Raw genomic sequence first — 19,574 nt, 5'->3', positions numbered from 1 at the left:
AATGTGACCCATTCATAAGATTTTTGTACAAATCAGGTGTTTATCAGTTGTTTCAGACTCTTTGTGACCTCATTTGGTGTCTTCTTGGCAGAGATACTTGAATGGTTTGCTATTTTCTTCTCTAGGTCATTTTACAGATGAGGAAATTGAGGCAAATATATGGTTAAATGATTTGCCCAGGTCCATACAGCTAGTTTGCACAGTCAGATTTGAACTCAGGAACAGGAGTTTTCCCAATTACAGGCCCAGTGCTCTATTCATTGAGCCATACAGCAATCCTTTAAATAAATTTTAATGAGCTAAATGAACAATTTGTTTCAAATACTCTATGACGATCCCAAACTGAAGAATTTGTATTTTATCTTGGAGGCACAGGGAACTGCTAAAGATGCTTGAGTAAGGGATTCTTCTTCCTTTCAAATACTGAAGAAACTCTGAGAGACAAGCCTAAGTAAGGGAGTGATATCAGATTTTTATTTTAGGAAGATTATTTTGGCATGTGCATAGATGATAGAATTGGAAAGGAAAGCAACTGGAAGCTGGATCCCAATTTGTTCTAAGCTAAGTGAAAGGAGATAAAAGCCTAAGAAAGGATAGTGGTCAGGTGAGTGATCAGAAGGGGATGATTCAAGATATATTAAAGAGGTAATATCCAATGATTCATTCTAGGAGATATAGGAATGGAAGAGTAAAAAATGATTAAAAGATATGAACCTGGGGTGACTGGCAGAACGATGATGTACTCAACAGAAATAAGGAGGTTTGGAGGATGGGAGCAGGTAGATAACTAGTTGCGTTTTGGAGAGGCAGCAAGGTATAGTGAATCAACATTTGTGCAAAGCCCTGGGAGTATTATACGTACAATCAAAAAGAAAGCCAGTCTCTGCCTTGAAAGAGCTTATTTAATGACAATTCTTCTTGTTGTTTTAAAATAATATTTTATTTTTCCCCAACTTCATTTAAAATATAACATTTTTTTTAAGTTTTGAGTTCCAAATTCTACCCCTTCCTCTCTCCTCTTCCCCTCCCTGAGATGATAATAATCTGATTTAGGTTTCACCTGTGCAATCATGTAAAAGATTTCCATGTTAGTCATTTTGCTCAAAAAGATTTGAACAAAATACACATACACACACACACAAAATAGAAAGTGAAAAATTGTATGCATCTGTATTCAGACAAATGTTGTATATGTTGTTATTAATAATATGAATTATTTCCTCCAGAGAAAAATAATCTTTTGAATAGTAATAATAACCTATACAGAGTTCTGCCAGAAACTAAGCTAGGTGCTTTCAATGATCATTTCATATGATCTTCAAAACACCTAAGAGGTAGGTACTATTACTGGACTCTTTTTACAGAGGAGGAAATTTAGGCAAACTGAAGTTAAGTGATTTACCCAGTATCACACTAGAGTTCTAAACGTTTGAGGTTGGATTTGAACTCATGTCTTTCTGACTGTAAATCCAGTGCTTTTTTTTTTTTAACTTTGAAAAAATGTGTCATTTTATTTGTAAGTAAAAAGTACTTAAAACATATAATACAATATCATAAAAGCTACTTTTCATTATTCTGTGCACTTTGTTAATTTTAGTGCAGGAAGCTGAAAAAGAAAAGGGGGATGAAGGTAATGAGAATAGTAATAGAGAGTTTAAAGTGTAGCTTGTAAAAGAATGATATATCACTTGCCTCAATGCCCTCCTTAAATGGAAGTTCTGAGAAGTATCATCCAATCAAAGGGAGAGGCTTATGGGACAGAAGGAACTTGGGATAGTAAGCAAACATCTAAAATGAAAAAGTTTCTGGGCTATATTGGAGAAAGCTGGAATGTGGCTTTGAGAAGAAAGGGAGGTGGAAAGTTGATCTGGAAGCCAGGGAGGCTGGATTTAAGTCCCATCTCTTATACATACTGTCTACTTGATTCTGATCAAGCCCCTTACTCTCTCCATGCTCTTGGCATTTGTATATTTAATATATTTAAAATAATAAATTGCAGAACATGTGCTGACCTGCATTAATAAGGTAATATCCTCAGTGGGTGTTCAATATACCAATGAAACAGCAGTTTACTAGTGTTAATCCCCCCCCCCCGCAAGATTATTTACCAGTGTTAATTACAGCTATATATATTTGTGTCTCTCCCTCTATAGGACTATAAGCTTCAGGAGGGGAAAGACTCAGTTTTATCTAAACATGGTATTGTAAATTTAAATCCTTAGTTTGACACTTATTACCATGACTTTAAAAGTCACTGAATCTCTCTATCTCCTGTCTCCATTTCAGACTACCCCAATGCTTCCTCTTCATTTCTCCTTTATAGCCTCCCAACCTTCCTTCAAAGCTCAAATATCAAATATCACTAGGTAACTAGTTCAATCTAGATAACTTTCAAGATCTCTTTTAACTCTAAATCTATTAGACTATAATTGAAGGTATAAACTAGTCAGGAGCTTGCTATTTAATTACTTGTTATTTCCCTAACTCATTCATCCATGTCCCATCTCTTTCTCTTTGGTATCCTTTAATTCAAGTAATTTCAGTTACCACCACAATGTCTAGCATTCCTAATCATCTCATTTAAAATTATATCTCTTGTCCCTTGAATCTTTCATTTTCTAACTCATATCATAGTTGCTTATAAATGTATCTCATTCAGTAGGATTTATTAAGCCCTTCCTGTCTGCCAGGTCTTCCGCTAGGTATTGGAGATCTACAGAATACAAGAACCATAACACAACTTCATACTTGATACTTTCAGGGAGATACTAGTCTCTTGGGGGGACAATAACAGGTGCACAGAAAATTCAACATAAGACAGATAAAAATTAATTTTTAGCAGGAGAGCATTCTTCATCCGAACAGAATCAAACTAAGTTTCCTGTAGGAAGTGACATACTTGAGGTTTGGAGAAAGGTTGGGGGTGGGGGGGCTACTAGGGAGAAGAGGGCGACAACAGACAGAATATCATGTAAAAGGAAATAGAAAATATGCCTATTTTGTCTAAAATGTAGAATTTATGAAGGAGAGTAATATGACTTATCTTCATGTTATATTACAAATTCCTTGAGGGTGGGGGATATTTTATTCCTACCTTCCTTTCTTCATTCTTTCTTTCTTTTTGTTTGTTAATATATCCAAGACCTAGCATAGTACCCTTGCATAGGTAGAACCTGAATATATGTTGAGTTTTCACTTAGGAATACTCTGAAACAAAAAGGGGAGGAGTATACAAGCTAGTAAAGAAAAAATAATAATAATTCACATTTCTATAGTATTTTAAGTGTTACAAAGTACTTTCTTCACAACTCCCCGTATAAGGTAAACAGTGTGATAAAATGAAGGCTCAGAGCTGAATTGAAGTGCTTTTCCCATGGTAATATAGTTAGTGTCAGAGCTGAAATTTTAGCTCGGGTTTCCTTGACTTCTCCATGAGAACAATTACTTTCTCTTAACTATGTCATCTTCAGGATGATTATCACTGACAGGTTTTTTTTTTAAGTCCATAATTTGTGTGCACGTATGTTTTCTGGAGATGTCTTTTGTATAAATGCACTTAGCATCTTAATCCTATAAGTGTTCATTATTATCAAACTATTGAAACTTCTAAACAAGAACTTAGATATGGTAAAGAGTGTTTCAAGTTGAAAGATTTCCTGACCATGTTGACATTATAGGCCATCATCAGCTTTTAGATTCTAACTTGAATCTTCAAACATAACTGTATGACTCAATATAACAAAAGATTTGCTTTTTAAAGTATTTAACAAATCCAACATGTTAGTTCCAAAGCTATTCTGTCAATCACTTGAATATTCTTTTGCTCTCTTCTGTGAATTTTAAAATGTTTTATTAATGATTTTTCTTTTTCTTTTTTTAGCATCATTGATCACCTCCACTCCCTTTATAACATTTATCTTCTGCTCACTATCACCCCAAAAAGTTTTCTTTTGTAACAAATAAGCATAATCAGACAAAATGAATCTACATGTTAAACATGTCTGAAAAATATGTCTCATTCTACATATCACTTCACTGTCAAGAGACAGAAAATATACTTCATCATTAACTCTATGGAATCATGATTCCAATCAACTCCATTGATTATATTGCTTTAACCTTTCAAAATTTTGTTTCTTTATGTTCTTTTAATCATTATTCTGGTTCTATTCATTTTATTCTACATTAATTAAGATTCCCCCAGACTTCTTTGAATCCACTCTTTCCTCATTTCTTATGATGCAATAATATTTTATTATATTAATCTATCATAATCTGTCCAAACACTTTACAGATGTAAGACAATTCCTTACTTTTTAGTGTTTGGCAAAATCCAAAGAGCTGCTATAAATATAGTTGAATATATGTTTTTCCCCTTTTTCTTTGATCTCTCTTGGCCATATGTCTAATAATGGTATCCCTGGGTTAAAATTTATTGACTTTTAGAGAAGAGTTATAGGTTGATTTCCATAATGAATGGACCAATTCATAGCTTTATCAACAGTAAATTTGTGTTCTTGTCTTTTTTAGATTGTTACCATTGTTAAGAGTATGAGATGGAGGTTCATAGTTTTAATTTTAATTTTTATTATTAGACATTTTAAATATTTTATAGGGTTGTTAATAATTTGTATTTCTTCTTTTAAAAACTATTTGCTTATATCTTTTGACCCTATATCTTTTAGAGAATTTATGTATTTTAATAAATTTCCTAAATATCTTGGATGTCAGACTTTTATCAGAGAAACTTGATGCAAAGAACATTGTTGTTTTATTTAACTCTTTCCTTTCTAATTTTAACTGAAAAGCAGAGCAAAGATTATTTAAGATAAAAACAACCATAAGGGTTCATAAAAATTTGGAGAGATGCAGCCAAAGTAGTACTTAGGGGAAATTTTACATCTGTAAATACTTCCAGCAATAAAAGTAAGAAAAAATATCATTGACTTGGGCATGAAAATAATTTTAAAAAAAGAATTAGAAGACCTACCAATTAAAAATCCTCAATTAAACATCAAAATAAGAAATACTAAAAATGAAAGGAAAGATTAAAAAATTGAAAGCAAAATTTTAAAAGTTTTTTGAATTAATAGATAAGATTATAAACTTTTTAAAGAATAAAATAGACACACTTTAATACAATTTTTCTTTAAAAAAAAAAGAAATAAAATGATCAGACTGAAAAATGAAAACGATGAATCATGGGGAAGATGATAGGTTAGGGCAGTAAATTTCAAGCTGTCCAGATTTCCCCCACAAACAGAACAAATTTGTGCCTCAGGGCAAATATAAACTGGTGTAAAAACAAGAAAACTTGGAGCAGAACAGGGGTCTCACTGGCACAATCCAAAAAGACTGGGAAAAAGATCACAGACCAGGATTAGCTGGTGTGAAGTGTGAACACTTCCCAGCTTGCTCTGCACAAACACCAAGTAGGGACTCATGTAGCAAGCCGTGTTTGGCTGGAAAAGGCTCCACAGAAACTTTCACCTCCCAAAGTGCAAAAAGAAGGGGGTATGAGTCTGGGAAGACAGAGGGAACCTTGGCTGATTAGGAACACCAGGCCCAATTGTGCTGCAGAGATGCCAGCACAGACAGAGGAGCCAGCACACTCATAAGTGCAGAGGGAGTGGGGCAGGGACACTACTGGCTGAGGGTACTTGCTGGATGGGGGGAGCTTTTGGTTTGGGGTTCCAGATCTTAGAGGAGAGCTAAGGTAAAGCTAGAGGCATCTTTCCCCCACCCCACAATTAGAAGTGCTTACCCTAATACTTCTCATTTAAAAAAAAAAATGAAGCAGCAAAGAAGAACCCAACCAAAGAAACTTATTATGGGCATAGGGAAGACTGAGGTTCATCTTCAGAGGACACTAAAGTAAAGAAAGTTTTTCTACTCCCTTCCCAGAGAGAGTTTATAAAAGAACTGAAAAAAGAATTTAAATATCAAATTGAGGGACTTTTAGGAAAAACTAAAAGAACAAAATAAAAACCATTTAAGAAAAACATGAAGATTATTTAAAAAGGTAGCCAACTAGAAAAGGAGATACAGAGTCTTAAAGATGAAAATAATTCTTTCAAAATTAGAATTGGATCAGGGGAAACCGGTAAAACTTACAAGAGACCAAGAAATAATAAAAAGAATATAAAGAACGAAAAAAATAGAACAGAATGTGAAACATTTTATAAGAAAAACAACAGATCTGGAGAAGAGCTCAAGAAGAGAAAATATAAGAATAATTGGATAGCCTAAAAGCTGTGATCAAAAAAAGAACCATGATATAATAATGCAAGAAATAATCCAAGAAAATTATCCTGGAGTGATAGAACATGTGGGGAAAGTAGAAATGGAAAACATCTACCCATCATCACCTTAAAGAGATTCTTTGTGGAAAACACATAGGAATATTATTGCCAAATTTTGAGACCCCCCCCCCCCAGTTCAAAGAGAAAATTTTATAAGAAAAAAACAATTCAAATATGCTAGGGCTACAATTAGAATTGTACAGGACTTACTCAGCAGCTACAATAAAATACCACATGTTCTGGAAGCATATATACCAACAATCAAAAAAATATACCAAGGTAAAGTTCGTACAGGTACAAGACTTAGTTATAAAGAGGAATATCATAAACAAATCAGAGGAGCAAGGCAAAAATTACCTGTCAGATATATGGATAGGAGAAGAGTTCTTAATCAAGATAGAGAGAAGCTTACAGGAGGTAAAATGGACAGTTTTGATTAAAAAAAATGTTTTTACACAATTAAAATCAATCCTGCTGAAATTATAACAGAATGTAAATGATTAAAAAAACTTTGCAACAAGTTTTCCTTATAAAAATCTCATTTCTAAGATATATAGGGAACTGATTCAAATTTAGAAATTGATAAATGATCAAGGTATATGAGCAAACAATTTTCAGAGAAAGAAACCTAAGCTGTCAAAAGTCATTTTAAGAAATGCATTAAATCACTAATAATTAGAAGAATGAAAAATTAAAGAACATTGAAATTCCATCTCATATTTATCAAATTGGCAAAGTTGATCCCAGAAAAGATAAATGCTGGAAAACCCATGGAGAAAAAGGCACATTAATGCATTGCTGATAGGCCTGTGAACTGGTCTAGCCAATGTGGAAAGAAAGCAATTTGGAATAATGACCACAAAGTGATTAAATTGTACTCCATGATACAACTATTACATCTATATCTAAAAGAGATCAATGAAAGAAGAAAAGGATCTGTAAATACAAAAATCTGTAAATAAATATAATGGAATTTTATTGTATTATAAGAAACAATTAAGGATTTTCATTTTAAAATAAAATTTAATTTAAAAATAATTTTAATTTTATTGATTTTTATGCAAAAACTTATTTATACAATTAAAGTTACCTGATCTCATGATCTTTCTTAGTTCTGCTGCTCCAATTTATTTATTATAATGATCTTTTATATTCATTTGGAACTTATGGTAGAAATGCCCATCTAAAACTCATTTATGTCAAATTAATATCCAGTTTTCCCCACAAGATTTTGTTGAATAGTAAATCTTTATCTTAGTAGTTAGGGTACTTGGGCTCATTAAACACCACACTACTGTGCTACCTAATCTATACCATTGATCAATTTTTCTATTTTAAACCAGCATTAAATAGTTTTGATGATTAATGCTTTAAGTAGTATAATCTGAGATCTGGTAATTCTAAACCTTCTTTCCTACTTAAAAAGTATATCCTTTTAAATTTCTTAACTTTTATTTCTCCACATGGATTTTGTCATTATTTTTCTGAGTTTCATAAAGTAATAATTTTGTAGTTTAATGGGCATGTCACTGAATCTGTAAATTAATTTAGCAAACACTTTATATTAGCACACTCCAAAAATGACCAATTAATTCTCTCTTGTTTAAGTTTGTATTTATTTCTAGAAAGAATATTTTATAGTTCATGTTTGTGCATTGGTAAATGGATTCCCAAACCTTTTTATAGAATTTTCTAGTTATTTTGAAAGAATTTTATTTTTCTAACTTTTCCTAAGGAGTTTTGCTGGTAATATACATTAAAGTATGTAGCTTTGTGAGTTTGTTGTATACCTTCCTACTTTTGCTGAATATATTATTTCAATTAATTTTAGTTGACTCTCCAGAATTATATAATCTACAAATAGAGATATTTGTTTCTTCTCTGTCTATGGTAATGCCCTTCATTACTTTTTCTTGTCTTATTACTATTTCTAGCTTTTCTAGCACTAGTTTAGTGCTAGCACAGAGTGAGATCAAATATTAGTGATGACAACGGACATCCTTGTTTTATCCCTGATCTTCTTGAAAAGGCATGTTGTCATTTGTCCATTTCAGATAATACTGACTCTTGGTTTTAGATATGGATTATTTACTACATTAAGAGTCTATTTATTCTAATGCTTTTTAACATTATTAAGAAATGAATTTTATATTTTGTCTAAATTGTTTCTGTGATTTTTCATTTAGAATTTATTATCTTTTTAATTTTTTCTTGTGTTTCATAAATATAGGATAAATGCCGAATGATTGGAATCCATCTGCTTATAATCTTTTCATATTTTGCTTATGTTCATATGTTGCTTATAATCTTTCTAGTTTTCTTTATCTTCTTACTTTAGCCAGTTGTTTCTTACAGTTCTAGTGGGTAAGGATTGAGTGAGGTCATGAGAAAGCATAGGAGGATAACTGAATTCATTGGTTATAATGATTTGAGATTATATTGTGTAAAATCTATGGGATCTGACTGGGCCAAAATTAATGTTTTAGTTTTGCTATATATATTATTCTAAATTGCTATTTACTTGCCCACAAGTAAAACTCAATACCATTTAGTGGATTTTTTCAAAGGTTTAATTTTATTTCTCCAAAGTTTCTAAGCACTTATTTTCAAAACTATTAATTACCATTCTTTAAGTACAACTCAGAACAGTTAGGTTTAAGCCTATATGTTCTACTGTAGTCTTCCCAGGCATATGACCAGTCTTTGCCACACTATTCACAAAGTCATAATTTATATCCTTTTCAAGTCCTCTATTTTCTACTTGTCCAGGAAACAAAAAGAAAAGAGAAAAGAAAGGAAAAGAGCCATTTGGAGTGCTTAGCATATAGTAGAACCAAAGTTAGCATAAACCAAGAAAGTTCTTGGTTTAAAAAACTATTTTCCAAAAATCATCAAATGTGAATGTGACATGGGTATTCATCCAAGTGGTTTCAATTTTAAATATTTAGCAATATTGAAGCTGCAACTAATCACTATAGTATCCTTTAGCTACTTTTTCTGATTGTATGTAATGAATCTAGTCCCTCTTGGGGAATGAATGCAGTTTTGTGGGGGAGTTGCATCTTTTATTCATTTAGTGTGTACACAGAAACCTTTAATCTTCCTCCAGCTTTAATCTGTTTTAATCCCATTTACAAAATAGGAAAAACAATAATAACCCATTTGGGGAATATTAAATAATATAATTGCCTTAATTAAATCAGTATTGAACTTAAATGAGATCTTGCTGGAGAGATACAAGGAAAGATGAGTTAATGTTTTAGCAACCCTTTCTTGTAAATAGCAGTCTTTGATGACTTATTTAAATCAGTGGTTTTCCAAACTTTCTGAGCTTGTGAACACTTCATTGTTTTTCAGGCTTTCAACTCTTAATCCTTGATATGGTTTCATTGCATGTTAAATAGACCTGAATAGAACATATCTTCTCTTTCAAAATGTCTCTAGAGAGCTATTGGAGCTGTCTATGAAAACAGTGTGAAAAACAGTTTTTAAAAGTATGATATCTCATTTACCCCCAATGTTGCTTTATTAGTAAAGTACTCAAAAGAATAAAGGGTTTGAAACAAAGGACTGTCTATACTGAGATTTATGTTGAAAAGAATTGTTTTTTGATAAAATGTTGACAGAGAAAGATCTATTTTATCCATTCAAGAAGAGCATCATTTTGTCATCTTTCTGAGTTTGAGGTATTGGAAGTATCAAAACTTTTTTTTTTTACTTTGGGACTTAATTCTATAAGTTTTACTGCTTGTTCATCTGCAATTTTCACAGAAATCCTTTGTCTTTAGGAGACAAAGATGTATTTGTAGTTAATGTAGTTCACAAGAAATCACAAATAGGTAGTCAATTGCAACATGAATTTTGTTCTGAGACAGTATTTAGAAATATTGAATATTTCCTAAAATTTGGGGGAATTGGTGCCCAGAAGGAAAGACAGAAAAACTTGGGAACCCCAAAGGTCCTGAATCCTTTGCACAAATCCTATTTCAACATCCCCTTGACCTACATAAGAAAATTCAAGAAGCTAGCCAATCTAGTGGTGCTTACTAGATGGATTAAATGTCTTCAGTTGTCACAGCCAGAAGAAAGAATGCCAAACAAAGCCACCTATTCTTACTGCCCCCTATAAGCAAATATATGAAATACATATTATTATGATGATTTTCTAGGTTTATTTTTAATATAACAAAAAGAAATGATAGCATTTTACATAATGTTAATATTACTTGATTTAGCTGAGTGCTAATCTCTGTCTTTCCTATACATTGCAAGATAAGTTTACACACTGCCTCACAGCATTATGTATTATCTTCCTTAATTTAAGTCCTTGTGCTTACAACAGTTCTTCCCTGATCTGATTGATGTACATGCTATGTACAGTACAGTAGGTACTCTACTGAGTACCATGTCTCTTTTCAATGATTCTGCAGCCTTGATGTTGGCAGGTACCATTTTTAAAATGTCATATTTGAATTCTCATATATCTAGGGACTACCATTGTGCTCTGTAGACTAACAAATGTTTATTGAATCTAGCCAATCAGAAACACTTAGTAAAGACCTGCTAAGTGCTAAGAATTGTGCTAAGTAGTGAAGATACTCAAATAAAAATGAAATGGTGCATGTACTCATTTTATAGGGTGAGAAAACATTTATACATATATAAAATATATATGTATGTACATAAATGTATAGATATACATATAAAAAGAAATATAAATAAACTACCTGGCCATTTTAGAAAGAATGCACAATCAGCTAGATCAAGAAAGACATTATGTAAGAGTTTGCACTTGAGCTGAGTTTTAAAAGGATCTTGGGATTCTAAAAGACAAGACAGAGCAGGAAGTACATGACAGGAATTGAAGATTGCCAATGTAAGACCATGCAGACAAGAAATAAAGTGTCTGTGTGGGGAACAGCAAGATCACTTGTTTGGCTGGATCAAAAAAGGAGGAAATAACATATAATAAGGGTGGAAAAAAAGTAGTTTGAAGCTACTTTGTGAAAGGATTTAAATGCCAAACAGAGGAATTTGTATTCAGTTGAAGGTGAAATGGAATCACTATAATTTTATTTAGTCATTGAATGATAAGGTCAAACCTGGTCTTTAGGAATTGAATTTAGTAAATTGAATTGATATTTTGTTGGTAATTTGAATACGAAAAAGAATCCAGAGACCTGTACATGTTTATAGCATTCCAAGGGCATTTTTCTAAATTATTTTAAATGCTCACGATGAGATATAGCTCTTTTTATAGAGATATAATTGCAGGTTTTCATTTCTAAGACTTAATGTGAAATCACCAGATTGACCTCTTCTCCTCCTGTCTTTAAATTACATCTTTCTCATGGTTTTACTCATCATGAATGTCCTATGGTTTTATAAATAACAAGCAATTAGTGAAATGCTTAAATTAGTTGTTGCTCTTATTTTTTCCTATCATTACATACATTCAGATGAAATATGAAGCATTATGTTCACCGCCTTTACAAATTTATATTGATGACCTAAAAATGCAGTTCTTGAAAATTATTGTAAGTCATGAGGTCAAATACCATCAAATGAGAATGTCACCTAATTACTATCAAATTGTGTACTATTTTAAAATAAGAGGTCTTTCTAACTCCAGATGTTTCTGCATGAAGTGTTCCTAAACCTAAATATATTACACTTCTATTTCTCTGCTTTAGCTCTTGTTGTCTATTCACCTTTAATGTCCCTTTTTCCTGCTACCCTAAATCTTACACATCCTTTTTTAAAATAATAGCTTTTTATTTTAAAAAATATGTAGAGATAGGTTTTAGTATTTACCCTAGCAAAATCTGGTGTTCCAAATTTTTCTCCTTTCCTTTTCCCAACTGTCTCCCTTAGACAGCAAATAATTCAATATATGCTAATATATTCAGTTCTTCTATACATATTTCCATATTTATTATGCTGCACAAGAAAAATCAGATCAAAAAGGAGAAAAATGAGAAAGAAAAAAAAGCAAGCAAACAACAGCAAAAAAAAGATGAAAATACTATGCTGTAGTCCACATTCAGTCCCCACAATCCCCTCTTTGGGTGCAGATGACTCTCTCCATAACAAATCTATGGGAATTGACCTGAATCACCTTATTGTTGAAAAGAGCCACATGCATCAGAGCTGATCATCACATAATCTTGCTGTTGCTATGAACAGTGATCTCCTGGTTTCTGTTCACTTCACTTAGCATCAGTTGATTAAGTCTCTCCAGGACTCTCTGAAATCATCCTGCTGATCATTTCTTATAGAACAATAATATTTCTTAACTTTCATATACCATCACTTATTCAGCCATTCCCCAGTTTATGGACATCCACTCAGTTTCCAGTTCCTTGTCACTACGAAAAGGTTGCTACAAACATTTTTGCATGTTAAAATAGCTTAAGTTTTACCAACTGACATAGTGAATTATTTCTTTAATTTTTCTAAGCTATATTAATCTCTTTCTTCTCTAAACTTGTAGGGCACTTAAATAAACATTTGACAGTAACTCTATTTAATTAAGGGGAAATCAGACCTTTGATTTCATTGGCACAGAGAAGAAATTCCCTTTACCAGTGGAGATTGACCACCTACTTTGCTATGAGGATTAAGTGACTTGCCCAGCTTACACTGTCAGTACCACTTAGAAGCAGGACTCTGAATTCATAACTTCCAACCTTCCAGGGCACCATTCCAAATTCTATGCCAGTTATAATTAGGATGTATAATTGCTGTGTGTTAAACATTCTTAGAGGACTAGCACCTCTGATGTGAGGGCTTGTGGAACTCTTTTCAGGGCTGCTTATCTACTTTTGGTGTCTCCCTGTTATTTAACTCTTGCCTGTAGCTCCAAAAAACTGCAGTGGCCATATCTTGTTAATAACCTTCTTAGTGGACAGGCTAAACAAGGTTGAAGGCAACTGATGGGCTTCAAACCAATCAGTTGTTAGGGGAGTGTCTACCCCAAGCATGCAGAGACTTCCCCTGCCAAACATGGATGAAAATAACGTGTTCCAGTGACCACGAAGGTGGCTAAAGCAGGTGCTGTGAAGTGCTTAGAGCCTGGTTAGCCATCAAGAGTGCAAAGATCATCCACTGTATCCCAACCCATCAAAAATTTTCCTGACTTTTATCTTGCCACTGGATTTACATTGACTCTCAGTGGTTCTCAAAGTATGGTCTAGAGAATCCTGGGGATCTCTGAAACCCTTTTAGAGGGTCTACAAATTCAAAAATAGTTTTTATTTCCAATATGGTAAATGTCTATAAATATAACCCAGATAAACAAAAACACTTTGGAGAAATCCTCAATAATTTTTAATAGGATAAAGATTCTGGAAACAAAAGTTTGAGAACCACTGTTCAAGACAAAGTGAGATTGGGTGACTTTGTACAGTTCTGCCTCACTTAAATCCAATTCACCCTCCAATCAAGATATCACTTGTGATGTCATTGGTTCTCTTTGAAAACAAAGAACAGACAATATATAATTAGTAGTTAATTAAATATTCAAGCATAGTTTAAACTATAGTATAACTTAGTACTTAAATTTTTGTTTGTCAGTTTTCTCTCCTGTGCTAAACCAAAAAGAGAGCTCCTTTCTTTCTTTTTATCTCCCCTCCCCAATATATACCTAGTACAGAGCTGGACCCATACTAGCTTCTTAAAATTTACTAGTTGATTGAATTTTAATTTGGTATCCCTGTATGGTAATACATAAATAGCTTAGAGGTAATTTGTTTGCAACAGACTTGATAACAGACTTGTGATTTCATTGTTGTAGGGAGTGTGGGAAGTTCCCAAAGAGAAGCAGTAACTACTGTACAACATAAAGTTTGAGTGTTGATTATGTTGAAGGTTGAGTGAGTTACCCTTGCTCATGTGACTAGGATGGGTCTGGATTTGAACTGAGGTAGGTCATCCTGAAACTAAGAGGGGACCTATCTTTACTATACTGCTTCTTATATGTGAATATAGGTTTACTCATGTTTATGGATATACATATTCCATGTACTTTTAATAGATATAAAGTATAAAATATACTATATTTATGTTACACATACATGTATATTATACTTTATATATTACATAGTATATGTGTATATATACATATGGAAGAAAAACAGCATGGCATAGTGAGAAGAGAGCTTATATATTATATATACTAGCAGCATATAAATTTTTACATACTAGAAACCCAGCCGAGAAGATTCTGTTTGTGCAATTTGTAGTTACTGGCTGCAGAGCCTGTTGTCATATCTTACAAATTCTAATATATTTTCTTATTGCTACTAAAGCAGTGGAATCCCTGCATTAATATATATATAAAACTTTTTTGACTGCTTTGAAATGTTCTAAAACCTTTTCATAGTTTCAAAGATACTAATATCTTGCCATGAAACTAACCATTTGGGAATGATTCTATTTTAAAGTCACTCTTAGAAAATGAATACATGATTAACAAGAATAGAAATTGTCTGCTTTTATTTCAGAATGTTACTTAACTCCTGAAGTAATTTAAATATATTAGAGACATATATACTAGCATACTAGTTCTATATAAAGAAGTATATATATTCTGGAAAAAGATTTGGAACACAAAGTTTTCCAAAGGTGAATATTGAAAACTATTTTGCATGCACTTGGAAAAATAAAATGCTATTTTAAAAAAGTATATGTAGTACAACTGTAGTTTATATACAGTGTTGAGAATTCAGTCATTGTCTCTTTGCTCAAACCCTAAATAACCAAAAAGTCTCTTAAGAAGTTTGCTCAGAAACTGGAAATTGGGTAGATGCCATCAACTGGGGAATGGCTGAATAAGTTATGATATATGAAGACAATGAAATATTATTGTGATATAAGAAATGATGAATAGTCTGATTTCAGAAAAGCCTGGAAAGACTAAATGAACTAATACTGAATGAAGTGAGCAGAACAAGGAAAATGTACACAGCAGCAACAAGATTATGTAATGGTCAATTATGATGGACTTGGATCTTCTCAACAATGCATTGATTCAAGGCAATTCCAATAGATTTGGGATGGAAAAAGTTAATCGCATCCAGAGAGAAAACTATGGAGACTGAATGTGGAATGAAGCATAGTATTTTTACCTTTTTTTGTATTTTTTCTTTCTTGTGTTTTTTTCTTCTCCTTTTGGTCTGATTTTCCTTGCACAATATGATGAATATGGAAATATGTTTAGAAGGACTGCATATATTTAACCTCTATCAGGTTGCTTCCTTTCTTGGGAAGGAGAATGGTAAGGGAGGGAGAAAAGGAGAAAAATTTAGAACACAAAGTTTTACAAAAATGAATATTGAAAACTATCTATGGAAAAATAAAATACTATTGAAAAAAATTTTTTTTAATTTACCAAAATAAGAAGTTTGTTAAATATGGCTAAAGCAGAGTTCTGTGGAAGTCTTTGCTCTAATGATTATACTGAGTTCATTGCCTGCCAATTGAGAGATAGTTGTTCAAGAAATTATTTCTAGGATCAGAGCCAAAGCTCTGGTAGAGTAATCAGGTATTTGTCTGAAAGCCTCAAATCTAGAGGACTGACAGCCCTTGTAGTCCTTTAGCAACAGTACAAACAACCAAGCTTATCACCAAGTTAGTAAGAGTCAGTAATTAAAATAGAGTATTCTTGACTCTCTTCTCCCCACCTGACCTCTGGTATACACAGGGTAGCCTTCCCAGAGTTGACCTTGAGCCTGGATGTCCCAAGATCTATTGTGCACTACCCACCCTGTTCCCCAGCCAGCCGAAGAAGTGCTTTGTGCTACTTGTCTTGGGCAAAAATTACTGGCCTATGTTTCTGACATATTTCCTTATTTAAACCCATCCAGGAAAGGGAGTGAATGGGGAAGTAGACTATTGCCTCCATCACTGTTTTGGAACCATGATTAACTTCTATTAATGATTGTCTAGATATTCTAAACTTAAAATGTATAAAATAATTTGCTTTGTGTTTTTATGATCACGATCAGAAAGTTTATAGGAATCTTTGTTTCTTTTGAAAACTTTTCAGGAGGAAATAGAGTGCTGGCAGGAATGTCTGGGTTTAAGTCTCACCTCTAACATATGATTGACATCTGCTGGATATGACACTGGGCAAGCAGCTTAAACTCTTAGGCAACTCCCAGACCATTAGCTGCAGAGAAAGTACTAATGTATTGCAGTAAAAAGCAGGGCCAGTATTCAAACCTAAGGCTTCAGATTCCCAAGCCAATACTTTCACCACTCCCAAACCTTGTTTTTTAATGGTCTGTGACCTGAATTGAGGAAAAGTGCTGGTAGTTTAAGATATATTTCTTCCTTCCTTAATATATTTCTTCCTTCTCTTCATCTTTTGTAAGGAAAAAGAAAAAGAGAGTTCAGAAAAATTAGCCATCCAGCAATGGTACCCAGGAGTATACACAACATTTATTAACCATAATCCCCTATCTCTACAAAAAAGGCACTGAAATATATTTTCATATAAGTTCCAAGGTTGATCATTGTTATTAAATATGACACATGTTCTTTTTCTTGTTTTTGCCATTTAAATACAGTCTTTTTATCTACTGTTTTCCTATTGTAATGCCATAGTTCCTATTGCATGAGTTTATAAAGTCTGCCCATACCTTATGAATAATCATAATTCTTTTTTCTTATTGGACAACAGTATCCCACCATATTCATAAACAACAGGATAATTTCCATTGTGGTCTGTGTTTAATTCCCATTGACTTACCATTGAAAATGAAATATTCCAATTTGATTGTCAGCTACTTTGTTTACAATTCTTTGTTACTATAAATGTTTTGGTGTGTACTGGATCTTTGTTATAGGTGGAGTCAGGAAGAACAGAGTTCAAATCCAACTTTAAATACTTACTAATTGAATGACACTGGGCAAGTCATTTACTTTCTGTCTGTTTCAGTTTCCTTGACTATAAAATGGGGATAATAATAGTACCTGTCTGCTAGGGTTGTTTTGAAAATTGAATGAGATAATATTTGTAAAATTCTTGGCATGATAGTTGGCACATTGTTTCCTTTCTTGCTATCTTTGGCATCTTTTGAGTATATGCCTACTAGTAAGATCTTTGGGGGAAATTGTTTAGGTTGGTTTTTTTTAGTTAATTTTTTGAACATAATTCCAAATTTCTTTCAAGAAAGTATAGAACAATTCATATTTCCAAAAATTCATTAGTGTCCATCCTTCTACAATCATCAACTATTCCCACATTTTACTATTTTTGCCATTTTGCTTGGTATGAGATGAAATATCAAGATAATCCTGATTTGCATTTTTCTTAGCAATTTACAGTAATTATTCAAATTAATAACATGCAATTCTTTTGAAAACTGATTGTTCATATCTGTTGACCGTTTTTCCACTGGAAAATGGCTTTTAGTGCTTTATATTCATTTTAATTCCTAGGATTAGATATCAAACACTTATGAGGGATGTTTGACATGAAGATTTCTTCCCAATTGACTATTTTCTTTTTTATCTTATATGTATTACTTATATTATCACAAAAGCTTCTTTATTGCACATAATTGAAATCATCTCATTTGTTTTCTGTAATTTCTTTCACCTCTTGTTTGCTTAGGAATTCTTTCTTTATCCAGAACTGTGGAAGATACTTCATCTGATATTTTACCATATATTAATGTAGTTGCCATGCCAACATGTCATCTCTTAGCCTGAATTGGAGCAGGATCATTCTATTTTTCTAAGTCTCTAGTCTCTGATTTGTTCTCAATTCTCTTTCTTTCCCTCCCCCTCATCCCTTATCTGTCTGGATGTCTGGCTGTTTCTGTCTCATCATATCATCCAGTTTAATTAAAAATGATTTTTAAATGATTAGCATTATTATTACTGTATATTTTTGTAATGTTTTTATTCATTCAGAGATTTCTTGTCACTTATTTTATTTTTATTTCTTAATTTTTAAAAAAATAAAATCTTTTTATTTTTCAAAATGCAACCTTGTGTTCCAAATTTTTCTCTCTCCCTCCCGCCCTCCCCTAGATAGCAAGTAATCTAATATAGGTTAAACATGTGCAATTCTTTTAAACATATTTCCACATTTGTCATGCTGCACAAGAAAAATAGCATCAAAAGGGTGAAAAAAATCACGAGAGAAAAAAAACAAGCAAGTAAACAATAACAAAGGTGAAAATATTATACTATAAACTGTATTCAGTATTCAGTATTTTCTCTCTTGGTGCAGATGGCTCTTTCCATCACAACTCTATTGAAATTGCCTTGAATCACCTCATTGTTATAAAGAGCCAGTAGATCATCATATAATTTTTTTCCAAATATAACTTTGAAAAGTTATATTCAATGTAGATCATCATAATCTTTTTGTTGCCGTGTACGATATTCTCTTGGTTCTACTTCACTTAGCATCAATTCATGTTTTTCCAGGGTTTTCTGAAATCAGTCTACTTATCATTTTTTAATAGAACAATAATATTCCATTACCTTCATCTACCATTAATTCAGCCATTTCCCAACTGATGTCCACTCAGTTTTCAGTTATTTGCCACTTCAAAAAGGACTCCCACAAATGTTTTTGCACATCTGGGTTTTTTCCCCCTTTTCAGTGATCTTTTTGGGATACTAACCTGGGAGAGCTTGTCTCTTATTTTAGCTGATATCCTCAGAATAACCCTGTAAATTAGGTAAAATAGGTATTAGTTTCACTTTACAGATGAGGTACTAAGCCACAGAATGATGAAATATCTTGCTTATAATCAGTTTTTTGAGGGTTAACTACTTCATCATGTCTCATTATAATTTTTTTTTTATCATAGTTTAACCTGGTGTGTTTAAACTCTTGGATGCTAGACTTGAGCCAAGCTGTTCTAAGTCTGGGTTTCTTGGCTGGAGCTTTTACTCTATGCTATGCAGCAGACAGGTAAGTATGAAAGTGAGAATTTATTTTAAGTTAATACATCTAACTATAAAAATGAACATGTTAAGAGCTTAAAAGAAAAATAAAATATTTTCTACATTTGGAACCTTCCCAAATTCTAAAGTTCTAAGTTTGTGATTAATTCTAACTTTTTGTTTATTTGATGGGATTTTATTTTTCAAATTATAACTTTCATCTCCTTGATGGAAAACTTTATTGTTTATTTTTATTATTATGTCTTTATTGTTACTCATTAGTAAATGTGAATAAAAGTTCTTTCATCTCAGATAAAGAGCCAAGCAATATGTCACATTAAAAAATTCCCATCTGCTTAGTAA

General features: G+C 32.5%; 1 protein-coding gene across 1 annotated transcript in view; it reads left to right on the top strand.

The window, feature by feature from the left end:
• Nucleotides 1-19,574, top strand: part of SLC22A3 (solute carrier family 22 member 3) — a 119,804-nt gene that overhangs the window by 39,537 nt on the left and 60,693 nt on the right. The window contains exon 2 of the mRNA XM_003769594.3: nucleotides 19,136-19,239. Within this exon, the coding sequence (XP_003769642.2) occupies nucleotides 19,136-19,239 (104 nt within the window). The remainder of the gene's footprint in view (nucleotides 1-19,135; nucleotides 19,240-19,574) is intronic.

Source organism: Sarcophilus harrisii, chromosome 4 (assembly GCF_902635505.1).
Source record: "Sarcophilus harrisii chromosome 4, mSarHar1.11, whole genome shotgun sequence".
NCBI classification, from domain to species: domain Eukaryota; kingdom Metazoa; phylum Chordata; class Mammalia; order Dasyuromorphia; family Dasyuridae; genus Sarcophilus; species Sarcophilus harrisii.
This window is presented reverse-complemented; position numbering and strand designations above follow the sequence as displayed.